The 19,388-nt window shown below is 41.0% G+C and overlaps 4 protein-coding genes across 4 annotated transcripts, besides 13 other annotated features; 2 read left to right on the plus strand and 2 right to left on the minus strand.

Annotated features, from left to right (window-relative positions):
• Positions 1-1,236: 1,236 nt before the first annotated feature.
• Positions 1,237-5,137, plus strand: FPSE_10194 (uncharacterized protein; the record flags this gene model as incomplete). The annotated part of the gene is made up of 6 exons (XM_009263311.1): positions 1,237-1,429; positions 1,497-1,556; positions 1,825-2,050; positions 2,104-3,052; positions 3,098-3,580; positions 3,635-5,137. 6 exons carry the CDS (start codon positions 1,237-1,239, stop codon positions 5,135-5,137), a joined length of 3,414 nt encoding a protein of 1,137 aa, XP_009261586.1.
• A 608-nt stretch (positions 5,138-5,745) lies between these two features.
• FPSE_10195 (uncharacterized protein) lies at positions 5,746-7,747 on the minus strand (the record flags this gene model as incomplete). Its single annotated transcript, XM_009263312.1, has 3 exons — positions 5,746-6,944; positions 6,992-7,377; positions 7,455-7,747. The coding sequence occupies 3 exons, from the start codon at positions 7,745-7,747 to the stop codon at positions 5,746-5,748; spliced, it is 1,878 nt and encodes a 625-aa protein (XP_009261587.1).
• Positions 7,748-8,216: 469 nt separating this feature from the next.
• On the minus strand, positions 8,217-10,491 carry FPSE_10196 (uncharacterized protein; the record flags this gene model as incomplete). The annotated part of the gene is made up of 4 exons (XM_009263313.1): positions 8,217-9,931; positions 9,988-10,089; positions 10,143-10,171; positions 10,322-10,491. 4 exons carry the CDS (start codon positions 10,489-10,491, stop codon positions 8,217-8,219), a joined length of 2,016 nt encoding a protein of 671 aa, XP_009261588.1.
• Positions 10,492-14,453: 3,962 nt separating this feature from the next.
• Positions 14,454-14,553: a repeat region.
• Positions 14,554-14,579: 26 nt separating this feature from the next.
• Positions 14,580-14,608: a repeat region.
• A 397-nt stretch (positions 14,609-15,005) lies between these two features.
• Positions 15,006-15,040: a repeat region.
• Positions 15,041-15,340: 300 nt separating this feature from the next.
• Positions 15,341-15,368: a repeat region.
• Positions 15,369-16,094: 726 nt separating this feature from the next.
• Positions 16,095-16,118: a repeat region.
• Positions 16,119-16,313: 195 nt separating this feature from the next.
• Positions 16,314-16,406: a microsatellite.
• A 19-nt stretch (positions 16,407-16,425) lies between these two features.
• Positions 16,426-16,461: a repeat region.
• A 55-nt stretch (positions 16,462-16,516) lies between these two features.
• FPSE_10197 (uncharacterized protein) lies at positions 16,517-19,104 on the plus strand (the record flags this gene model as incomplete). Its single annotated transcript, XM_009263314.1, has 18 exons — positions 16,517-16,523; positions 16,606-16,617; positions 16,681-16,718; positions 17,007-17,013; positions 17,202-17,217; positions 17,249-17,257; positions 17,441-17,465; positions 17,539-17,565; positions 17,612-17,614; positions 17,813-17,819; positions 17,912-17,926; positions 18,026-18,032; positions 18,201-18,207; positions 18,289-18,294; positions 18,429-18,436; positions 18,594-18,601; positions 19,016-19,030; positions 19,088-19,104. The coding sequence occupies 18 exons, from the start codon at positions 16,517-16,519 to the stop codon at positions 19,102-19,104; spliced, it is 234 nt and encodes a 77-aa protein (XP_009261589.1).
• Positions 17,152-17,184: a repeat region.
• Positions 17,259-17,314: a repeat region.
• Positions 17,274-17,320: a repeat region.
• Positions 17,382-17,439: a repeat region.
• Positions 18,547-18,571: a repeat region.
• Positions 19,105-19,325: 221 nt separating the features above from the next.
• Positions 19,326-19,371: a repeat region.
• Positions 19,372-19,388: the final 17 nt, after the last annotated feature.

Genomic DNA, 19,388 nt, shown 5'->3' on the forward strand with positions numbered 1-19,388 from the left:
ATCAATATCACAGTAGCAACTGGCACTCAACCATGTAGGTACTTTTGATATTGGTCAAGTAGTGGTGCAGCTTGCCATCTGCATTTGTATTGCACTTTCGCCTGCCTATCTATGCCTGTGCCTACCTATCCGTTACTGCCACGTAGCGTTGTTATTCCGAGACATTGTGAGTTCTGAGTGATCATTTAATTCTCAGCCAAGCAGTTCATTCCTTGTTTTAATTCAAGCTCTTATCAGAGAGAAGGACACGGGTTAATATTCTACTGGCGCTTAAGCTATGTAAGAAAGCTAGGTTCAGGCCCAACAGCTGCCAAGACCGAACCTTTGAAGACATGATGCCACTGTTCAGCTGATATGAGCTCATTTGTGTCTCATTAATGATCTGACTTTATGCTGCACATGTGAATCGATATACTGGCCACCCCTTTTTGCAGTTGGCAAGCTGTTTGTTGTACCTTGTCAATCACAAAGCTGATGATGGTTTCACAGAGGTACCTACTACCCAGGTAGGCAATTCAATGTGGAGACTAATAAGGTAACCATGTCGCATGTGGAGGTATCAGAAAACTTGACCTCTGAGCTATGGTGCAGAAAATAAGTTATTTCAAGAGCCTGCCTAAAATAAAGCAACAATGCCTTTGTAATTTCTTCTCTCTGACTCTCGACAGTCAAGGTCATCTTCTTGATGCCCCCTGGCTAGAATTAGAGTCGCGACCTATTGAGGCGACAATCTTCCCCCTCCCCCACTACAACCTGGGGCCTGTTGCTGCCTGCCTGCCTGCATTAGTGCAATTCTTCCACTGTGAATACGCGTGACGCGGCGTAGCTCCTTCCACACTGTCGGGTACACTTCATGTACTCAAAGAGTCGGCAGTCACAGGCTACAATTCACCCTGAACATCAAACCTTGCATCTCTCAACTTAGTATCTACTTACCGGCATACCAACCTCCAACTGCCACACACCTCACTTCAATTTGCCTCACAGCGTTGCATGTTCAGCGACTCGAGCGTTCTTTGCGCGTATCTCCCAAAGCAGTAAACGTCCGTTGCGAATGCGCATATCTGCAGACTGCAGTATCGAGCGTTGTCAGCCACCCAAGTTTCCTTGTGTTACCATATCTTGATGCCGGCCCCTTGCACCCTGTGGCCCGCTGCTGTCGCTGACCGAGAGGCTCTCGGTTGATACTGTACTTGTCCGCTGTCTCATTCGCCTTCCTGCAGGCTGCGGCGCAAGATGGCCGACCAAAGCGCCTCTATGAGTGTGGAGGAGATCCAGGAGGAGTTAACCGTGCAAAAGGTCGTGCTCGATTCCCTTGCTGATGCCGACTACGACGGAGTGGAGGAAATGCGACAAGATGCCCATGAGGAGATAAATCGCCTTAAAAAGCTACTTCGGGACTTGAGACAGAAAAAAAATTCTAATATAAGTATGTATCCCTCGCAAGCATATGTTGGGCATACTCTTTTGTCTTAAATTAACTGACTTGTCTATAGCCGGTGAAGCTCTTCAAAGTACAGCTGCGCCAGAAAATTCCAGTCTATCTTCCAGTCCAGGTATGGATGTTTTATTATAGTTGTGTTTGAACCCTATCGAAGAAAATGTGTTGAGACCTTGAGCTGTCACCCCATCACCAGAAGCCTACAGCTCAAGGTTCGGTCTTTTTAGAAGAAACACAACAAGTGAATCACACCATTGTTGTCTGCTCTTTGACAAAGAACACCACATGGACTAAGCAGGAATGCACATGCGCAGTTTTCTACGTCACTCACACACACTCTCTCTATACCACTTTCTTTGACTCTGAACTGACTTTTTTTTCAGGCGGTCAACAACGAGATACAGCCTCTGTCATGAATTCTTCTGCGGGCTATGGCTCCTTCACCTTGCCGAGCCGGAAGAGGGGCGCCGACTCAGCTCGTCTATCTACCCATGAGAATCAAGCAAAAGCTCGCCGGCTCTCGCCTCCTCGGTACGAGAACTTGGCCTTGCATGTACTGACCAACAATGGCCCAGATCCTCGATTTCTTGACTTCGTTGACCTTACTGGGTAAATTGCCTAACACTACAAACTTCTCGCAAACGCTGACAAACCTGTTCTAGGGATGATGATGATGATGATGTTATCGCAGAACAGGTCAAGGCCGAGCAGAGGCAAAAACAAGAACAGACAGACCGACAGTTCGCAGAATTTCTTTTTGGCGAAGACTCTTCTGATCAGATGGCAATACAGCCTCCTCAGAACGATGCCTTCACGCGGTTAATGAGCAGCCAGCCTCCCCTCGGCCCCCCAATCGCCGATGAAGAGATCCCATTTCGCATGCCCGGTTATTACGATACGCTCTGGGATGATCCAGCCGGAGCTGGTCCTGCTTTCATGATGCCCCAAGGACCATCAGACCTCCAATTCCCAACTATGCCAACTTATCCAAACCCTCGCGCTGAGGAAGAGAATGATTTGATCTTTGCAGGTTCTGTTGCTCACCCTCCTCGCCCTACAGGTCGCGCGGAGCAACTATTCCCTGGCATGGGTATGGGCTATCCAGATTTGACTAGACGTGATATTCATCAGCCGCCTCACCTGGCTGATATGTCCGGCTTTTCATATAGGCCTCCCGCTTCATTTGCGCCAGGTTCTTTTGCAACTCCGTCGTCTTTGGACGAGGTTATTGGGCGGACAAATAGATTTGATCTTGCCAATGGAGTAGACGGCGGTGGCAACCCATTGCCTCCCCGTCTTAGAAAATGGATGGATGAAAATGATTACGATCCCAATGTCGATTCTCAAGGACCTGAATTGGACGCAAAGGAGCTTGAGAATCTCCTTTCAAACATATCTTCCGACATGGATTTACCAAAGGCAGGCCTAGGGGAAGCCCCGGCTGGCTTAAAGAGACCACTGTACCCTCACCAGGATATTGCCCTTGCCTGGATGAAGAAGATGGAATCGGGCACAAACAAGGGCGGTATTCTCGCAGACGACATGGGTTTGGGAAAGACTATTTCTACACTCGCGCTTCTTCTGGCTCGCCCAGCGACGACTCGACCCAAGGTATGTACTTTAAACCCACCAACAAACGCAGCGTTGACCAAGCAGACAAACTTGATTGTCGCTCCTGTCGCTCTCATTCGTCAGTGGGAGGAGGAGATCGCCACCAAGACCAAATCATCTCACCGACTATCGGTATATGTGCATCACGGTAAACGGACTCCGATAGACGAGCTGCTCACATACGATGTGGTCTTGACCACATATGGCTCACTCTCACACGAACTCAAACGCTATGAGAAGTTTAGAAACGAAAATCCCGAAGAGGATCAAATCGACTGGAATCACGGATCTCCTAGCCTCAGTTTCCCACTCCTACATCCCAAGGCTAAATTTTACCGCGTGATCCTGGATGAAGCCCAGTGTATCAAGAACGACAAGACACAAGGTGCTAAGGCATGTACCCAACTCAAGTCGACTCACCGATGGTGTCTCACCGGAACACCTATGATGAATGGTGTCTTGGAACTTTACTCCCTAGTCAAGTTTCTCAAAGTCAGGCCTTACTGCAAGTGGGACGACTTCCGTCAGGTATGCTGTTATTGATTCTTCACTATTACTTGCCACTGACACTCACTGCTCTAGTCCTTCGGTCGACTATTCGGCCGAAAAGGTGACACAAAAAGCACCGCGATGAGGAAGTTACAGGTTTTCCTCAAAGCTATCATGCTTCGCCGCAAGAAAAACTCGTTACTCGATGGCAAACCCATCCTCAGGCTGCCAGAGAAGACAGAGGATGTCATTTATGCTACGTTCTCTCCTGAAGAGCTCGACTTCTACAAGCAATTGGAAAAGAACGCCCAAGTGTTGGTCAATAAGTATATTCGCGAGAAGTCCGTCAGTAAGAACTACTCCAACATTCTTGTCCTCTTGCTCCGCCTTCGCCAAGCTTGTTGCCATCCACATCTAAACCTCGATGTAGATGATGCACCATCTGCAGTCTCTGACGAGAAGAGAAAGACTGTCGAAGATCTCAATGAGGCCATCGTCGAAAGGATCAAGGGTATTGAATCTTTCGAATGCCCTATCTGCTACGATGCCGTTCAATGTCCCAGCTTCTTTGTTCCTTGTGGGCATGATAGCTGCGGCGAGTGTCTTGTCCGCATTGTTGACGGTGCTACTGCAAACAACATACTGGAAGGGTCCGAAAGCAGCCGGGTTAGGTGCCCTGTCTGTCGTGGCCACTTTGATCCTACTAAATGCTTTTCATACGATGTCTTCAGACAGGTCCATATGCCTGAAACCATCGAGCAAGGATCCGTCAAAGACGAAGACGTTGGCGAAATTGATACGAGTGAAGACTCGGAGAGTGGCTCAGACTACGAGTCTGATGATGAGATTGACAAGAAAGGCAATGTCAAGGATTTTATCGTTAACGACGATCTTTCTGACGACGAAGCACCAACCGGAAAGAAGCGCAAAGCAAAGGCGAAAGGGAAGGGCAAAGAGAAAGCACTGGACGTGAAACCCTCGATGCTTAAGACTCTGCGCAAAGAGGCTTCTAGGAACCACGACGCGTATACGAAGTACGTGAGGTACTTGCATAAGACCTGGGAGCCTTCTTCTAAAGTGACAGAATGCCTGAACCTCGTCAAGAAAATCGAGGAAACCGGAGAGAAGACCATCATATTCTCTCAATGGACTCTGTTACTCGATCTTTTGCAGGTGGCCATGAAGCGCGAGAACATGGCCAAACCTGAACGTTACGACGGGTCCATGTCGGCAACCCAACGCAACATTGCGGCTCACAATTTCCGTGACGGTAAAGATGTCCGAGTTATGTTGGTATCTCTCAAGGCTGGCAACGCAGGCCTCAACCTTACTGCTGCTTCTCGGGTCATCATTATGGACCCTTTTTGGAACCCTTACATCGAGATGCAAGCAGTCGATCGCGCATATCGTATCGGTCAGCAGAAGCCAGTCAAGGTGTACCGCATATTGACAATTGAGACGGTCGAAGATCGCATTGTCGATCTGCAGGACAAGAAGAAAGAAATGGTCGAAGCGGCCCTCGACGAGAAACAAGGTGCCTACATTGGACGACTGAGTGAAAACGACATCAAGAATCTTTTCGGCATTCCCACTTAGACAATGCATCATCGTCAATGGAATGTCGCCAGCGCGATGTCGACGGCTTACTGCATGTTATGAAAGGAGGCGCTATTTTTCTCTAAAGCTGTTTAGAATCAAGGAGGGAGAAAACACTACTGTCTCTGTCCAACTTTCATCCCTCTTAGAGATGTGGTAAGGCAAGAGACTAATAGCAGTTCAGGAAGTTAATATGTCGAGACCGCTGGTGATTTTGGAAGGAAATGACATCTGAGAAATGATGTCCACATGCGATGCTTTCAGGTGTTAGGGGATGCAACCCGGATAATGATTGGCGGAGGGACCTGGCATGGATTATATGCTGTAGGAACTGGCTAACGAATTTAATATCTTATGTGTGTCATTTTGCATGCGATGTGTTGACATATGTGTATGCATTACAAAAGGTCATTTTGAGGTCTATCCAGCCTTGACCACACACGGCTGGCATTTCAAAGGCCATCGTCTAGTTCTACTCGAGTGTTCACATGTTTCTTTATGTTCACCAAAGGCTTCCAAAGCTTCGTAGGCAACGTCTTGCATCTAGTAAAAATGCAAACCACAGTCCCTTCTGCCTTTCCCCAGTCACTTAGAGTTTAAACTCCATCTCAAGATGTAATCCTTCGGATCTCTTGGTCGACTATAGCCTGCACATTCTCCTTTTCGCCATCGTCCGACCACGTCCATTCCTGGCGTATCAGCTTACCGTCAACCATAGATGTGCTTTTCGCACGCAAGTCCGACGTGTCTGTAACAGCAAACGACAACTCAAACTCCTCATTGCTTTGGTTACGGATGGCATTGCCCTGGATACTCCGTGTCCATGGAGACGAAAGGTTGGAAAGGTAGTGCTCCACGAGCAGGCGCGTGGTGGCGGTACCGAGATAATCGGCCAAAGCGTTGGGGTCGGGGTATCCTTCTTTGTAGGGGGCGCAAACGGATGATAGAGGCGAGTTAGGTGGCAAAAGCACAGTGTAATGGGTCGCTGTAACAGGAACTTGGAATGTGCGACCACGAACGGTGCATGTGATGTTGGGGAGAATGATAAGCTTTATGTTGAACTCGATATGGTTCAGCATATTCTTAATCATGGCCTGCGAAGACGCGAGCTGATTCGGTCCTTGATTTGAAGGGTCCGAATCCGACGTTGACATCTTGGGAGTGCTGAGAATGAAGCTAGAGGGAATACCAGCTCGCTGTAGCGACTTGACAAGGTCGCCAACATGCTGGGTGACAATCTTGACGTTTTTAGAATGCATGAGGCGGGCGATGATAGGGCGAAGAAGGGCGTGTATTTGCTGGCCTCGCGAGCGTGGGATATGGGGAGGCATAGGGCGTGTCCTCAACAGTTCGTTCTGTCTGTGAGCATAGCCGAGAAGAATATGTAAAGATAGCGATATCGCCTCGGCGATGTTATTGTCTGGAAGGCTATCGTTTGATGAAGCATAAGTGCCAAGTGGCACCAACTCCAGTATGATTCTTGACTTGGCCTCTGGATCAATGTCGCAGGTAAGCCGGGAACCATCTGGCTTGACGTCGTAGGCTGCTAGGGTACGGGCTTCTCGTGTAAGCTCATGCCAAAGCTCTTGTGAGAAGATGGTGTTTCGGGCTTCAAGTACGTGCTCTTCAAGGGGGGCATCGACAGCTGTCTCGGCTGGCAGAGCAGAGCGGCCAGTCATTTGGCCGTCCCTCTCGTAAGTCACCACGACTCTCTCCGAAACGCCTCCCAGTTTACCGCAGTCGAGCTGGACTGTTCCATCAACGCCTCTTCTCATCGGTGCAAGGCTATTCCTATACTCGGGTGCGGCTATCGAGCGCGTTAGTAAAGCCCAGGCTTGTATTTAGTCAACATACCTTCTGAAAAGCCAAACCGAACACCTAGTGTATGCCTTTCCGAAGGAACTCTGGTTATGGACCAACCCGACTTCTGCACAGCGATGATATCCTCCCAGTACTTTCCCTCGGCTGTGACTTGTTTTTGTAGGACTGAACTCGCAGCTTCAGCAGCGTCGCGTACCTTGTTGGTTTGCATCAGGGTGAAGCCCAGTGCTATATTCTCCTGCTCCTGTGCCTTGGCTGAAGTAATGGGCGAGTTGTCTAGTTTATCAGCGCCTATCGTACCGATTCCCACCATTTCGCGTAGGCCTTGAGAGAGGGTGACGCCGGCCTGTGTAGGGTTCTGCTTCGAAATGAGGAGGGAGAGGAAGTCGAGGGTAAGAAGGGCCGTATTTCCTGCGATGCTGAGAGAAGAGGTTAGTCTCAGCGGCGACTCGAAATCAAGATTCCAATTCTCCTGGACAGCAAGGGCTTCCCATACTCAAGATTCTTAAACATCTCCAGGCGCACTTCTTGGGGGTCTCTCGTCGCATCCTGGTCCTCTTCGTCGTCCTCTTCATCGGCTTCGTCCATATCTACGTCTTTCTGCTGGGAGTCTTCGTTTGTCGCATTTTCTTGGGCAATCTCCTCCCTGAGCTTGGCTTCTGACAGAGCTCGAAAGCCGCCCGGTTGCGCGTTGACGCGAGTAATGAATTCGGCGATGTTTTGAGGTTTGCGATCAGCGACTGGAGGCGGTCGCAGGGACAGCGGTTGGCTCTCGCCGCCCAAGGTCATGATGGCTCGTTATGTGGGGATTCGCTGGAGTGTTTCGTTTTCGAGCGCTATATGTACTTTTCAATTCTATCTCGATTCGGGCAATTGACTTTTGTGTCCTTATTTTTCTTCCTTTGTTGGATTCGGCAAGTTTTAGTGATGTTGTTGCTCTAAAGTTTGGGTCCTACATTAGCTCCCGTCAAAGCCCATGACCGCGGGGCCATCCATCAGCTTGGAGCCTTGGACCCACCCACCCAAGCTCTTTATACCTTAAACCCTTCATTACATTTTGTCGACGTTCAGTTTCGACGTCGTTCACGAGGAATATAAAGATTGAATAAATCAATACTAGGCCTTCGTCTCATTCTATTCATATAAAACCTCTACTCTTCTAAAAGTAAACCGCCAACGCATAAAATATGCCATGACTCAAACCACTAAATCCATTTCGCCGTTACAATGCTTCGTAGTTCTAATTGTCAATATCAAATTACTCCTCCTTAACGCTACTTGCGCTACTCCATGTTTCATTGCCGCCCGTTCGTCGGTGTCCCTCTCGTTGCAACATCCTAACTCGTCTCAACTTGGACTGCGGGTTGTCGGCCGTCATTGATGGCATCAGATCATCCTCGAGAATAGGAACTTCTCCCAAGGGGTCGAGCTGATCGATGATGTCGGATATCTCAGTTGGCGGAACAGACTTGAAGACAGCCTGGACGTCGTTGTGGGGTGACAAGGAAGTGAATTGCCACTTGGATCGCTTGCCAGAAGCACGTCTGGACTGCATCCAAAGACGACGTCGCTCCACGAAACTGATGAGGAGAAGAGTAGGCATGTTGAGGGTTCTGATCAGAGCCACATTAACAATATGGAAGATCCGGGCCGAGGTGACAAGCTTCAGGGGAAGCAGCGTCATGAGAGCCAGGATGTTGAAAGGGGGAGGGTAAGCAAAGATCGAGTCACTTTTGACACCTTCGAATGTCAAGACAGCGCGTCGGAACTGAATCTCAGCGGTTTCATCGGCCACAATCTTGGAGAAAGTGTTTGTAAGCATGGCAATAAGGATGGTCAAGAAGAGTGTGTTGCCGAGGAAAGCAAAGGCAATCATGAGTGCAGGACCGATGATGATATGGAACCGCACTGACTCCTCGATTCCTTCGCCGTCGAGACCGAACCAAATCCAAAGCATCCACTTGCCCACGACATACCAACTGAACTCCTCATCGCCATCATTGCTAGCACTAACGAGCCACTGCAAAGCGAGCAAGAATCCAGTGAAACACCAAGTCGCGAGGAACGTCAGCATAGTAAAGTCCTTCATCATGGCGTGGACCGAGATGAAGACCAGGTTGTTGGGTAGCAGATTGAAAGCAACTCGAGTCAACATGACAGGCGCCGCAATACACAGGATTGGTAATCCATAGCCGGAGTGGAGCTGATCGAGCAGAAAATCGTAGATGCGAAGAATAAAGTAGGCGCCAAAGATGGAACCGAACGTAATATCCAAAAAGGCCCATAGGTTTTGGGCATGGACTGCCCAACCGTGCTCGATAATGGCGGCCATCTTCTCAAGGAGCCAGCCAAATGTGTAGATACAAAAAGCAAACTCCCACATATTGACTTCAGAGTGGCGAGAGACCATCGTCATGACATACAAGCCCAGGAGAATAACAAAGTGAACAAGTTCGATCAGATTTCGGTTTCGGGGGACGATAAGACGGTGGTGATTAAGTAGTGGTGCCGTTCGAGGATCGTAAAGGGAGATGGGTCGTCGTTTGTAGTAATCCGGAAGGAAATCCATAAATGACAGTGGCGTATAGATAATCTGACCATTGTGGACAGCATCGACAGCTCGTTGACAAGCCGCAGAGCTGATGAAAAATTTGCTTTCAGAGACGATTGCTAACTCCAGCGCTGTAAGTTTTCTCTCAGATCCAGGACTATCTTGAGAAGCTCCGGGCCACTGAGGGCGGTTAGCTGGCCGCTCCATATGACTAGGGGCCCCCTGGAATGGATCGAACCCTTCGACGAGGATATGGGATAGCAGCAAAAGACCTTGAGGTCCTGGGTTATCCTCATGGAAACGGCGGAGGACTCGGCTGGCGAGCAGCTCACACAGGATCGCGCGAGCTTGGTTGACACTCTGATGAACTTCAGCTGATTGGTCTCTTAGGAAAGAGACACGGTTTGCCAGTAGACAGTAGACTAAAGAGCGGTAAGTCCGGGAAAGTTGGAGGCGAGATTCTGTCTGGTGAACTCACCAACCGAGATGTCATCTGGGTTGTAAAGTCTTTCAACTAATGGTCTTACAACAAGAGCATTCATCTTTGGATCTCTAAAGTGTTCCATAGTATAAGGGTCATCTTGGTGCCTTGTTAGCCACGGTCGTCATGATTGTCTGGGGAAAAAGACTTACCGATACTCGCAAGGACTAGGCGCCGGACTCTACACTCAAGAAGAGTTAGCATACTGATATCTCATACCAGAGAGGACAGCTTCCGTGGTGAGCTTATACAATGGCTCACCATGGAGACTGGACAGGCTCTTTTGGTTTCGCAGGGGTCGGGGCAAGGTTACCGGTGAATTGTCATATACACGGGAAGCTCAGCAGTCGGCAAGTTAAGAGTCGACCTGTTTCCCTCATCGAGAATGCCCTTTGATTCAGCGTCCCCATCTTCCGCCAATGCGAGGAAGCCCTCATCTTCATCATCGTCGACGGGCTTGAGCCAGTCGTTGGAACGCTCGGTACTTCTGCGGACCACCATGATGAGATAAATGAGCTGTGCGGCAAGTAGTCTTTTGGGTTTAAATGTCAAATATTAGATGTTGGAGAAGGAATTGAATTCCAGATTCCAAGTCTCCAGCAAAACACACGAGAAACAGAAACACGAGGCGAGACGCTTGGGTTTTAGCTTTTGGTTCTTCGTCAAGTCAAGCGGAAGCCCCATTTCCGATGTAATTTTGGGTCATTCTGCCCCTGAGAGCTCCCATTCCAACATGCCGGCGACCAATGAGAAGCCTCAAATCGCTCAATCGACCCGCCTCTAGGTACGCGTGTCTTTTGTAGGCGAAATACTGAGTAACTAAAATATTGGTAAAGAGTAGGCGAGTGGCGTTTTTTACGACATTCTTTAATTAGTATATTTGTGCTGCGTTGAAATTAAATACATATGCAGTCAATGCCAGCCTGTGATACTTGCTTTGCAGTGACAATGCAATTGATATTGATGCAAGATAAGTTGCCCTGCGATAAACGGGCTCAATTGCATGAGACAAGCCCGTTCTTATTGGAAGTTTGTGGCGGCAGTAGTTACAACCTTAGGTAGTATACCCCTGAATCTTCACATAAATTTGGTGATAGATCTGCAAAGACGCTAAAAACAGGGTCCAAGAAACAAGAAGCAATGAGTAACACATGCAATATTTCCAAAAACTACCATCTATCGAATACCTTGACAGATCACATATCAAAGGGCAAGCTTGGCAGATCGAATTGACTAAGTACCATCCATCTTGATCGAAACATGTCTCATCAGGGGACAGTCTCGCCCTCAAGTTACATCTACGTACCCTTAGCTTAAAGTGGCTTACCATTATTGAAACGAAGCTCACCATAACCAAATTACATCATGAAGGAATCAAGATTAAGAAGGACAACGCCTCATGGTCAGACTCTCCGTCTTGTATTAACTCTCGCCGTACGGCGCTTGTTTGCTACGACATTTCCAAGGAAGGACCATGAATTGCTTCAGGTGATTAGTACTCCGTCTTGGCTCCATCACGAGGCCTTTCGGTTCATTGCTTAGCTTTGTTTCTACTTTGTTTCGTCAACTTTGGAGATGTTTTGGCATCGCTAATCAATAGTAGTCGTATAATTCTGTTAGTCAGCGGGACGTTGTGTCACTCAACCATCCCGGCTAGCCTCGTGAAGTTGCTCTCAATTGTTGCCATAGACGCTTATTGACTCAAACCAGATAGCTAGTTGCTTTCAAAATACAGGGGTTTCAAGCATGATAGACCATTCGGCAACTCTTCTCATAAAACAGGTCGTCTGGTCTGCCCCTCTTCACCAGCAGCAACACCTGACCAGCGCCCAGTCTTGGCTGTGAGCGAGCTTAAATATGGGGTAACCTAGTGAATGCTTGGCTTTTCTGATGGTGGCGTCCATATGCACGCAAAATTACACGCCAAGAGAGACCAGAGTGGCTATGTCTGAATAAAGTCAAGAAGTGAGGGAGATTGACCAACAAGATTGGTTTATTAGATGGTGTTGAACGGAGTAAGACAAGGGCATGTGGACATACATCCTACCATTAACACATGCCACATAGAAGTCTTAACTATAACCTGCATCACCTCGGCTGGTCAGGTCAAGGTAATGCAACGCAACGCAGCTGATTGACTGGCTTCAGATCCAATCTGACAAGCACCTACCCACAACCTTCCTTGAAGAGTCTGGGGGAGCCATGTCGGGGGATGGCATCCGGAGGTTTTGGTGGTGGATCCAATGATATGCATCTTGATGAATCTGGTTCGATTAAAATTGGTCGAAGTTGTCTACAATCAAGTTCAAGTGAGGTGGCTAATAACAAGGAGCTCAGTTGGAGTTAGAGATATCCCAATAATGGCGACAGGTAATAGGGGCCTAGTATTTGGTGTGTATGGGAAAACACATTGCGGAATGTCACTTTCACTATTGACTTTTAAGGCTACGGATACAATTATGATGTACAGCTAGACATCCATGTTGTGATGGACCCTGGGCTAAGTTTCCGTATCGGTTAGGAGCTGCTTGTTTCCTAACTAGAGCCCATCCTAGCTACCTCCCAGGCTGCTAGGCCCAGGTAGGCGTCAATTGCTCGGCACGCTCAGATAACTTTGGAGTCTAGAGTAATTAAGTGTGGCGTTTAAAAGTCAAGAGACGATAGGGTAATCTCATATGAGCAGGCACGGGTTAGATGGACCCCGGCAGGAAAAAAGATGCACGGTGTCTTTTGAGGTAAAGAGATGTACTGCCAAGATACTCTGCAGTATCAGAGCTTGATGGTTTGTCCTGTAGTCTTCATCAACAAATGTAGATATCACAACGCAGCTGCACGTCGGTACCTAACAAGGTGCACTTGCATCAAACTGATATAGATTTGGTAGTTGTACCTAGACTTACAGAGACAGCCAGTGGAAAGAAGATCCGAATAGGTACAGACTGTGTCCCTTTTTGAGGAATGAAGACGAGGGGCTTAAGGGCACACACCAATCAATCAGCCTTAACGCAACGGCCAAGCCTCAGCGAGGGTTTTGGGATCCGGTGATACAACAACCTAAGACCGAGCAGACCCTCCTAGGATACCCTAACCCAGTCATTCGCTTGTATGGTTACAATGCCTGGTGGGTAGATCTGGCTTTCTGCTAGTGACGTTGGGCAACCAATGCACTGGCCGAAGTTACCGAAGACTGCCTGCTCATGATGACGACCATATGTTGCCTTGTTGAAAGTCCTGTATTGCCGTGTCTCGCCTTGGTTGAATGTACGTGGTAGGTAAGCAAATTTGGAGGCTCCATTCGTGACGCAATGAGCAACAGACTCGCTGCTTTCCCAGTAGGCTTGGCGCCTGAGCGCTTCCTTGGAGCTACCTCTAGAGACATGCCGAGCTAATCTTAAAAAGGTATGGACCGCTTTCTAATCCTCGGTCGTACCTGGGCGTACCTTTTTGTCCGTACCACAAGGGAAATTGCCATAAAACTCTCCTAGCAAAACGATAAGCACGAAGCTTGAACCCCATTTTCACATGAATTGCAATTGACTAAGAGATTTTCTCAAGGATTATACGCTATCCCTGAGTTTATGTACTGAGGCCAAACCAGGACCGTCGCTACCTATAGACGACTGAATTATGTTCATGTGGAGCTGGTGGCTGGTCCAATTATGTTGCATCATTGCAACTTCTTATCTGAACATGGGAAATAAGAGCGTCTTTATTCGTTTTACTTGTCTGCCAAGGGGACTTTGGCTCTGGTGATGGTATATGGATGGATGTGTGTGTGCGTGTGTGTGTACCTATTCTAAACAACTGTATTATGCCTCAGCGTTTCCTCACTGTTACACCCAACGGGAAACAGGAAGCTCAATCATCATGTGGATAGACTGGCAGTTATCCAAGGTCAATCCAAACGAACTCGGAATGTGTACTAGGCATATATATGGATAGACTGTAGTCCGTAGGGACAGGGACTATAGTAAGGTATAGTAGCTACTACGTATCTATCAGGAAATATTGTAACTCTTTAGCAACTATCCGTATTAATCTACTAAACCAACCTAAGCATCAGTACCTCGACGCATTTGATGGTTTGTACAACGTTTAAAAAAAAGAGGTTAGTACCTCGACGCATATTATACTCATTGCCAAATACGATTACATTACGTTTAGGCCGGTAAGTGTATCACATGACATACTCAGTAATTCAATTCATAAGCTGCCTAGCTATATAATATTACTTTACATAATATAATATGCCTTCTTTTAATAGTAGATTATATACAGTAACTAAGAAAGCTTTACCCCTATTATAACCTTTTCTTATTAACCTCCCTAGCTTATAGCAGTAAGTTAGTATATTAAGCCTTATATAGCTTACCTTTAACTGCCTTAAGGAACCTATCTTCCTCTTTAGTTTATAATTTACTATTATTAAAGATATAATTAAGCTATTATAGTTTATCTCTCTCTTTTTATAATTAGTTAAAATAATTTTAATAAGTAATACCTATTATTATTATTAGGGTATAATTAAAGATAGCTATTTTAATAATTAATATATTAATAATAGCTAGATTCTTTATAATAGCTTTAGCTTTTATATAAATAATATTATTATTATTTAGCTTAATAGTCTTAATATCTTTTATTATAAGGGGCTAGGTCTTGATAGGTTATTATATAAAAGAGAGGCCTTATATTAAGCTATTTAAGACTAAGGGGAGAAGAGAAGAGAAAGGCTAGAGGTTATAGTAAGGTTACTATAAGAAAAGTCTACCAGTTATATATATATAGATTACTAATAAGATCTTACTTAACCGATAAAGGTAAAGTTAGTCTAGCTATAGTAGCTTTAGCTGCTATAGTATAGAATAAATCTAAAAATATAGCTTAGCTGTTAATAATACCCCCCTATTTTTAAGCTAAGACCCCTATTAGTAAGGTTATTATATCTTTAGCTCTTATATTTAGTATAAAGTATTATAATTAAACTTATAAGAACTTTAGATTACCTTTATTCCTTTTTACTATTATTTTTATTATCTTTTATAATTTACTGCTATATATAGGCTATATAATCTTAAGATATCTTATGCTATAATACTTTTAATTTCTCTTTTCTTTCCTTCTTTCTATATATATCTTTTTATACTATATAGCCTTATTTCTATACTTATATTCTATATAAAGTCTTAATGCCTTTATGCCTATTATCTCTATATAATACTTATTATTTAGTCTTATTATTTATTACTTTTTTCTCTATTTAGCTATTATATTCTTACTATAAGAAATCTCTATAGTATTCTTTTAAAATAATACCCTTTTATATATGCCTATTATTATTTTTCTCCTCTAAATATATTTTTATTTATTCTTATATACTTTAGTTTAGCAGCTAACTTATTCCTTTAGTATAGTAAATTATTAGTATTATCTTAATTAGGCTATTAAATAGTACCTTAGGCTTATTATAAAGGTCTATAAGAAGGGTAAGGATATTAAGGTTAATACTCTTCTTATTACTTCTTATATTACTATTAAAGGAGGTATATTCTTATTATAGCTTTATAGTTAAGAAGCTATTAATTAGCCTAATTACTTCTATTAAGTATAGCACTTATTAGGCAAATAATTAGGTTTATATACCTATAAGTACTAATTCTCTTTTATTTTATGCCTTCTATATTAACTAGCTATAATAGCTCTTTACTCTTAATATAGCTATATTATACTAATTAATTTACCTTTAAAGAATAAAGTTCTAAAAGGTAAATAATATAAATAATCTTATAGATAAATCTAAATAGGAGAATAATTACCTTATAGATATAGTAAATCCTTTTATAATTCTTATTTTTTACTACTTTACTGCTGACTTAGGTTTAAGAAGTTATTAAGGCTTGCGATATTAGTATTATAGTTATAGCTTATCTTACTTATAGTCTTTTAGCTAAGGAGGCAATTTGCAGTAAACTTAATACTTATTTATCCCTTACTTATTAGGAGATTAAGAACTCTTATTATATTAATCTAATTACTCTAGAGTATATAAAGGCTATTATTAACTTAATAAACTCTATATAATACTATACTAAGCTTAATACTACTTATTTTAATATAAAATATAAAAACCTAATATTACTAAAGTATATTTACTTTAGTAGGGTTAATAGTACTTTAAAAGCTCTTAAGGTTAACCCTCTTAAATCCTTTACCTAGTTGACTTTCTTAACTACTAAAAAGTAATAAGCTATTACCTTTATAGCTATACCTAATAAGCATTAAAAGGTTACTATAACTTTAAAGACCCTTATTATTATTATAGTTACTACTAATAATAATAATAATAATACTAATACTAATAATAGAGATACTAATAATAATAGTTAAGGTATTAATAATAATAGTAATAGTAATAAAGACTAATAGACTTATAGCTTAATAGAAATATTTAAATATTTTAGTTTTTTATTAGTAAGGTTAGGCTAAATTACCTATATACTATTAGTATAAGAGTTTTACTTTAAAAATGGCTAGTTTAGTCCTTTATTTATTATTTAAGGTTCTAGCTATTATACCCTAGTTTATCTTTATTAGTTACTTATTTATTATATCTAGCTAGGCTATTTAGTAAAAAAGCTAATTTAAGTTATTCTTATATATAAACTTATAGTAACTTATACTTTTCTATAGTTTTATTTAAAAGGATTATATTACTTAAGTATATTAAGGTTAGCCTTAATATCTTTATAGCATTATAATAAACTGCTCTAAAGGACTATTATTCTCTATAATTAGACTATATTAGGTCTTAAATACCTCTAGGGCTGCTATTTCTTTTATATAACTAATAGGTTTCTATATAGGCGCTTTATACCTTTTCCACTTAATAAGGTATTAATAAACTTACTTATAGCCTTAGTTTTACTATTTAGTATATTTAATATATTTAATAGCCTACTTATCTTTACTATTTATTAGAATTACTAAAGGTTAAATATTATTACTAATTTATTTAGGTAAAAGGTTATTAGCTGCCCTCTTTAAGAGGTTAATATAAAATTATAGGTATATCCTACTAAAAATATTAAGCTTAACTATATAGCTACTAATTATTTAGGTAACTATATATTTATATTATTACTAATTAAGCTTCTTAAAGGGTTATATTAATTTAATATTAATAAGTTTTAATTAGACTTTATCTCCTATAGAAAACTATTCTATTAAGTATTATTACTGATTTATAATATCCTTTTAGTATTATTAAGTAATTACTACTTAAGTTTATATTAATTCTAGTATATATTATAATTTTATTATAAAACATTAAGTGTTAAACTCCTTATAATATCTTAGCGTAAATATAGTATCTTTATCTATTAGAAATAGAGATATATAGTATTTATATATTATAAAGAATAGACTTATTTTTATTATAGTATATTTATAGCTATTTAGCGCTAATTATACTATTAGTAAGAGATTAGCCTAGTTATCTTAAGTATAATTAATATAGATATATAAGATAGCTTAAATTTCCTAATTTAGTCTCTTAAGGCCTCTATCTATCTAAAGGTAATATATAGTATTAAGTTACTGCTTAATACCTATAAGCTTATAGAAAGTAGTTTAGAATTCTTTTATCTAGTTAGATCTATAGTTATTTATAATAGCAGTTAGTATACTATAGTACCTAAAGTAGTAGCTAAGAAATCGCTATATATATACCTTAATTAAAATATCTAATATTACTTTAAGGGTAATTATTCTTATTAGTCTATCTTTAATAATCTAAATATATATATTCTTTTATTCTCTTAAGATTAAAAGTAAGGTAATAAAGTTTATTATAAGTTTACTATATAGTCTTTATAGGATTAGTAATAGTTTTAATAGCTTAGATTTTACTTTTCGCTAAAAGTAACTTCTACTATAGGTATTATAGTTCTTAATAAAATAGCAATATAGCTATATAAACTTTAGCTAATATTAGTATCTTTATACTTAAGCTTATATTATATTTTATCTTAAATAGCCTTTAAGTAAGGAGTTATATTCTCTCTATATAATATAAGTTTATAGCTTATCTTTAGCGCCTTTAATATTATTTTTATTACTTCCTAATACCTATAGTTAATCCCTATAGTATAGATATTATTTCTTATTAACCTTATATTCTATAATCTAAACTTATAGCTTTAGCTCTATAGGAAAATAGTAAGCTTACTGCTCTATTATTATATATATATACTTATAGATCTTATTAGTCTTAATTATCTTATCTTATAACTATTATAGGTTAAGGTCTTTTAGAAAGGTAGCTTAGAGATCTATTTTAATAGTTAGTAGGTTATTTTAACCTTTTAATTCTATTACTATAGGTCTTTTATCTAGAGCTTTATTTAGTATTTTATTTAATCTTAAGCTTATTACTTTAGATCTTATAGTAAGTTCTTTTAGAACTTCTTCTTTTAGTACTTCTCTATTAATATATATTATTAGTACCTAATATTTATATCCCTAGATATAATTATCTATTAGCTTATTAAGCTAGTCTTATTTATATTAATTAAATATATTAGGCGCTATAGTATTTTTATTAGTTTAATAGGTAAGTTAAAAGAGGTATTTAGAGAGCTTTTTAGCCTAATAAACCTATCTTTTTAATAAGTCTTACTTTATTATAAAGTATTTTAAGTTCTTATAATTAGTAAGAATTATAAAGGGGCTAATACTATATAGCTCTGCCCTTTATACCTTTAAGTAATAGATAATAGCTAATATCTCTTTATTATAAATTAGGTAATTAAACTTAATAGGGGATAATTACTATAAGATATATATAATTAGGTAAATCTCTCTTTACTTATTTTTTTAAGAGAGGATTCCTCTGGTTATATATCTAGAACTATTAAGCTCTATAAATATAAGTTATTAAAGGTTTTAGCTAGCTAATATAAAGGCCTTAATAAATCTCTATTTAAGTTCTTAGAATATTACTTCTTTATTACTAATCTAAATAAAGGGGGTATCTTTTTTAGTAAGTTTAATAAGCAGTATAGCTATAGCTAAAAAGTTTAAAATAAATATCTAATAGTAATTTATAAAGCCTAAAAAACTTTAGACCTTTTTAATTATTAAAGGAGCTACTTATTTTTAGATAGCTTATTACTTCTCTAGATTATAGGTAATAGCTTTTCTAGCCTTTATAATAAATCCTAAATACTTTACTTCTTTAACTATAAATTTATATTTCTTTAGATCTAAATATAGGCCTATATCGGAAAAGGACTATAATACCTCTTTTACTTTTACTATATAGTCTTTAAGAGTTCTTAATAAGTAAATTAATATATTATCTATATATACTATAATAAAATAGTCTAAATACTTATAGA

Source organism: Fusarium pseudograminearum, chromosome 2 (genome assembly GCF_000303195.2).
Source record: "Fusarium pseudograminearum CS3096 chromosome 2, whole genome shotgun sequence".
In the NCBI taxonomy this organism is placed as follows: domain Eukaryota; kingdom Fungi; phylum Ascomycota; class Sordariomycetes; order Hypocreales; family Nectriaceae; genus Fusarium; species Fusarium pseudograminearum.